The 4,919-nt window shown below is 29.2% G+C and overlaps 1 protein-coding gene across 1 annotated transcript; it reads right to left on the minus strand.

The window, feature by feature from the left end:
• Positions 1 to 2,060: 2,060 nt before the first annotated feature.
• On the minus strand, positions 2,061 to 4,340 carry LOC134835695 (gustatory and odorant receptor 22). Its single transcript, XM_063850618.1, has 3 exons — positions 4,196 to 4,340; positions 3,249 to 4,126; positions 2,061 to 2,363 (listed from the first exon to the last, which is right to left on the minus strand). Exons 1-3 carry the CDS (start codon positions 4,323 to 4,325, stop codon positions 2,217 to 2,219), a joined length of 1,155 nt encoding a protein of 384 aa, XP_063706688.1. The 5' UTR covers positions 4,326 to 4,340; the 3' UTR covers positions 2,061 to 2,216.
• Between the last annotated feature and the right edge of the window lie 579 nt (positions 4,341 to 4,919).

A 4,919-nucleotide genomic window follows, 5' to 3' on the forward strand; every position in this document is an offset into this window, starting at 1 on the left:
AAAAATCAACAACAACTCGTTGGTCCATATATTGATGTTTTATTAACTCACATCTTGCATCAAGTGAATTTCATGGTAGAAAAAAATTTTTTACAGCTGCTGGAAGGAGCATGAAAGCACCTTTTCGTGGCTCATCAACCGATCAAACGATGTGCTCTTCTTTAGCATTTACCTTTTTATTACCCACTTTACCTCGTAAGTCGATGAACATTAAATACATAAACAAATAACAACGCAGAGAACCTCTTAAAGCACATTTTCCAGTTTGCTTCGTGGATATTCTGAAGAATTAATTTAATCACAAAAACATACTACAAAGACAAGCGAGATACAAAGAGATATGACTTAAGATGCAATTGAAAAAAACTTTTGTTTGTTTCTACCTTCAAATTCTGTTTCAAGAGATTTAATTTTCAAGTTTTTACACAGAATCGCCAGCAGCTAAGCACAGAGAGATATTGGGAGTAAAAGAGATGAAATAATAATAAAAGGGCAACAGAAGTTGTATAACATTAATTGTCAGTATTTGTTTTTGCTTTAACATTGTAGGTATCAGCAGTACCTTATATTATATTGACATCAATTGGTTTGATTTTTTTCTTCGTCTTTTGTGATGAAATGAAGATTTAAAACATGCAGACGAGAAAAAATGCAACAAATGGAATTAAATTAAAAGTTTACATCAGTGGTAGGTCAAGACTTTGATGTCTTGAGTAAATAATGGCAATGAGAATTTTTTTTAAGGGAACATAAGGAAAGTTGGTTGGAAGTTTGACTGAAATTAATTAAAAATGACATGGAATTAAGGGAATTTGTCAGGTTTTGGAACATATTTCAAAGGAGTTTGATAAATTTTGTATCTGAAGTTTCTCTGCTTTAAAAGATGATTTTTTCCCATATTGTCTAATGGTAAGGATATCTGAGTCAAAAGCTTTAAAATTGACTTTTACTCATTTTTGCTCTTTACAAATCTTTGCTCTTTAGTAAATTTTGCTCTTTACAAATCTTTACTCTTTACTCATTTTTGCTCTTTACTTATTTTTGCTCTTTCTAATTTTTGCCCTTTACTCATTTTTGCTCCTTTCTAATTTTTGCCCTTTACTCATTTTTGCTCCTTTTTAATTTTTGCTCTTTATTCAATTTTGCTCTTTGTTAATTTTTGCTCTTTACTAATTTTTGCTCTTTACTCATTTTTGCTCTTTACTCATTTTTGCTCTTTACTTGTCTTTGCTCTTTACTCATTTTTGCTCTTTACTCTTCTCAAAATTCCTCTTAATAGAGTCTCGAATGCCTGAAAATTTTAAAACTGAAGCCTCTTCGTGTAACAAATAAATTTTCCCATATTGTCTAGTGGTAAGGATACCGCTAAAAAAAATTTACTTACCTGACTCCTCGTGAGTAATTTCCTCAGAAAAACATAAAACCTGTAAAAAAAGATAAAATTTCATTAATTATTACAATTTTCAAGCAAAACATGAAACCTTATACTTACCACAGATTTATCATTATAATATTTAATTATAATAACGTCGAAAAATTTCCTTGTAACTCTGCATCAAGGGAATTTGTTGCGACAAGTTCGTGTTTTCTCACGTACATGAAAATAACTCAATAAGAGTCTCTCTCCAGAAAACACATTTCCAGACATTGTCATGTCATAATTACTTCTGGTATATTTAAGTATTTACAAGACATAACAAACATCGTTTTGCGAAAAAAAAATTTGTCTTAATTTTTAAAGTAGCGTTTCAGCAAAAATAAAAAAAGAGGTACAAAAAGTGAAGCAATATTTTTCTGTGTAAATTTGCTTGAACATTCTGTCGTGTTTTTGATGCTGACGACGAAAACGACGACGTCAAGTTGCAGTAAACAGCAGCTTATATTACATCTCGTTACTCGTACGATGAGTAAATATTTTATCTGGGTTGGAATGATAATTATATTATAGTGAACAGTATAAAAATGGGTGGTCCCCAGTTTGATTTTATCATTGATTATTATACTTTTGCTTTTTTATTTAACATTTTTTTTTGTTGCTGCTGCTGATGTTGATTGTGAAGTGATATGTCGACGTATCGTGCTGATATAGACTGCAATTTCAAACATTGTAAAAATTGTTAATTAAATGATTGAAGTGCCTTTGTTGGCGTAATGTGTGTGTTCCTCCGTTTCGCCTTTATTTGAGAATTCTTGTGATGCATGGCGCCTGTCCATATTTAGTGCGTGGCATTTTGCTGACGGAGTCCTCGAAGAATTGTAGCATTCAACATGGAATCAATTGCAGCCTGTTTGGCAGCTTGACGCAATAAAGTCATTTTGAATTGCATCAATACGACGAGATATGTTGCCATGAATGTGATGTTCTGAGAAAAAAATAATTTTTAAAATTATCTTGAATAAGAAAAAATTTAATTTATATAAAAAAATAATTTTTATAAAAAAAGTTAAATAAAAAAAATATTGAAAAATTAAAAAAAAAAAAACAAAAAGCGTGAAAAAAAAAATTTGAAAAACAAAAATAAAATATAAAAAATTATTAAAATTTATTAAAAATAATAAAATGTTTTAGAAAAGAAAAAAAAATTTTTTTGGTATATTAGATAAGAAAAAAAAAATAAAGTAAAAAAAATAAAATTAATAATTTTTTTATTTAAAAAAATCAGAAAAAAATTAAAAAATTCTAAATTCTAATTATTTATAAAATTTTAATTATTTTTTTAAGATTAATAAAAAATAATAAAAATTTTTTAATACCTAAATTTAAAAGAAAAAATTTTTAAAACAAAAACAAAATTATTTAATTTAGAGTTCAATTAATTTTAAAATAAATATTGACAAACTTCATTTTTTTTTTTTTAAAAAAAAATTAAATAAATAAAAATATATACCTAACACAAAAAATTACAAAAATATGTAAAAAAAATATTCAAAAATTTTTTTTCAACATTTTTTAAAAATATTTAATATTAAATTTTTTTTATTTATTTTCGAATAAAGAATTTAAAAAAAAAAATTTATTTTAAATTAAAAAATTTTAAATTTTTTTTTATTATTTTAAGTAATTTTCATTAATTACTTTATATGAAAATAAATATTTATTTTATTTATTCGAAAATAAATAAAAAATTTTAATATTACCTATTTTTAAAAAATGTTGAAAAAAAAAATATTTGAATTAAATAAATATTCAGTAAAAGAAACATAAACTTCAAAAAATATGTAAAAGAAAATAAATTGCTCATAATTACCGAGGTAATTAGTCCCCGATTAATATCAACATATCCATCCAAGTTCATGGTTGGCGGATTCTTGTCGATCGCAACGAGAAACATTTCGACTTCCTTGCGTGTCTCGACATCGATTGCCGTCAAATTAACGTTCAGCAGTCTATCTTGCACCAAATAAAGCACATTCCGTGACGCATGATGCGCCTCATTACAGATGATAAACAACAAGCTCATGCAGTAAAAGACAATGATAAAAAGTCCGAGTTCCTTCAGTGTGGCGCCATGATCGACAATTTCAGATAACGCGCCATATGTCGCGATAATTGTCGTGATAAAAATAACCAAGCAATAAATGCCGTACATTTTCGCATACGCTTTCCCAAGTTGTTGCATCATATGGCTCAAATCCATCCACAAGTGTCTCAGCTCGGTAATTTGCTTCGCTGGTCTATCCGAACTCAGAGTTTCTTGCAAATGGCGGATAAAAAGTTTGCTCGTATACTTGAACGCCGTACAATTAACATACCACAAACTGCAAAAGCCATTAAGCATCGCCAAGATGTGATAATATGCCAAGGTATCGCGAAACAAAAAGTCATTTTGCAAAAAATGCTGCGACAAAATGACAATTGCTCCAAGGACCCACGAGAAAACGCACAGAAACCACGTGACAGCATAATGATGCGGAAAAGCGATCGAAATTCCCGTTACTTGATAAAATTTCAACTGATACTCGGTCCACATGTTCTTGAAGATCGCTACTTGAGGCCCGTAACGCCATGATGCTACCGGTAACAGGAAATGCGGAATCAATAAACTCATAAATATAATATTGTAGATAACTTCGTCGAAGCGGCGATCGGAATCGGTAAGGAAAGTAATGACACGAGCACGTGCCACTTGATTGTAAAATCAATAAAACATAAATTAGTGAGTCATTCGTGTTAATTTTTACGTTTCGCTCTTACCCCATATGACGATGACAGTTTCGCAAGCGTAAATGAAGAAGGCCCAATAGAAGGCGTTTGAGAACCAATTGAAAGTCGTTCGAGGTCCTGCTTGATCTTTGGGAGTTCGCATAATGGGCATGACTCCCATGATTTGAAAGAGAACCAAGAGACTTTTTGTTGTGTCATAGAACGAGTCATGATGATCCAAGAGCTCGTAATTGGATTCTTCTTTCTTTTGACGAATGTAGAAATGGGTAGGAGATTCCAAGTCATCTAAAAATGTTAAAAGAATTGAAAAAGTGTTCATTGTATTGGCTCAATATGAAAATTTTTTGTCTCAAAAGTGAAACAAAAGTATTTAGAACAAAATTGAACTTTAAAATTTCGGATTCTGATTACTTGAACATTTGACCTTCAAATAACCTTGAAGTGTTTTGAACGATATTTAAAATTTGAGCTATTCTTTTTTACTTGAAAATTTAAATTTAGGTTAAAATTTATTCATAAAATTGATTTTCAGCTAAAATTTCGTGATATTCATTGAAATAATTTTTTCAATTTTGAATTATTTCATTTTATCGATTTTCAACAATTGAAGATTTTTTTTAAAAATATTTTTTTGATCGTAAGTACCATTTCTCAGTTGAGATAATTTCTCTTCGGTCCTCTTAGTATCATCCAACAATTGTCTCTGATTCGGATTCAAAATCTTGTTTAAGACATGAGGGTCTTCCATGTTAGC

This window comes from Culicoides brevitarsis, chromosome 3 (assembly GCF_036172545.1).
Source record: "Culicoides brevitarsis isolate CSIRO-B50_1 chromosome 3, AGI_CSIRO_Cbre_v1, whole genome shotgun sequence".
In the NCBI taxonomy this organism is placed as follows: Eukaryota; Metazoa; Arthropoda; class Insecta; order Diptera; family Ceratopogonidae; genus Culicoides; species Culicoides brevitarsis.

Coding starts and splice junctions, on each gene's coding strand:
- LOC134835695 (XM_063850618.1), bottom strand. CDS start 4,325: ATGGGAGTCATGCCCATTATGCGAACTCCCAAAGATCAAGCAGGACCT. Junction 4,127..4,195: donor AACTGTCATCGTCATATGGG/GTAAGAGCGAAA, acceptor TTTACAATCAAG/TGGCACGTGCTCGTGTCATT. Junction 2,364..3,248: donor ATCGGGGACTAATTACCTCG/GTAATTATGAGC, acceptor TTTTTTTCTCAG/AACATCACATTCATGGCAAC.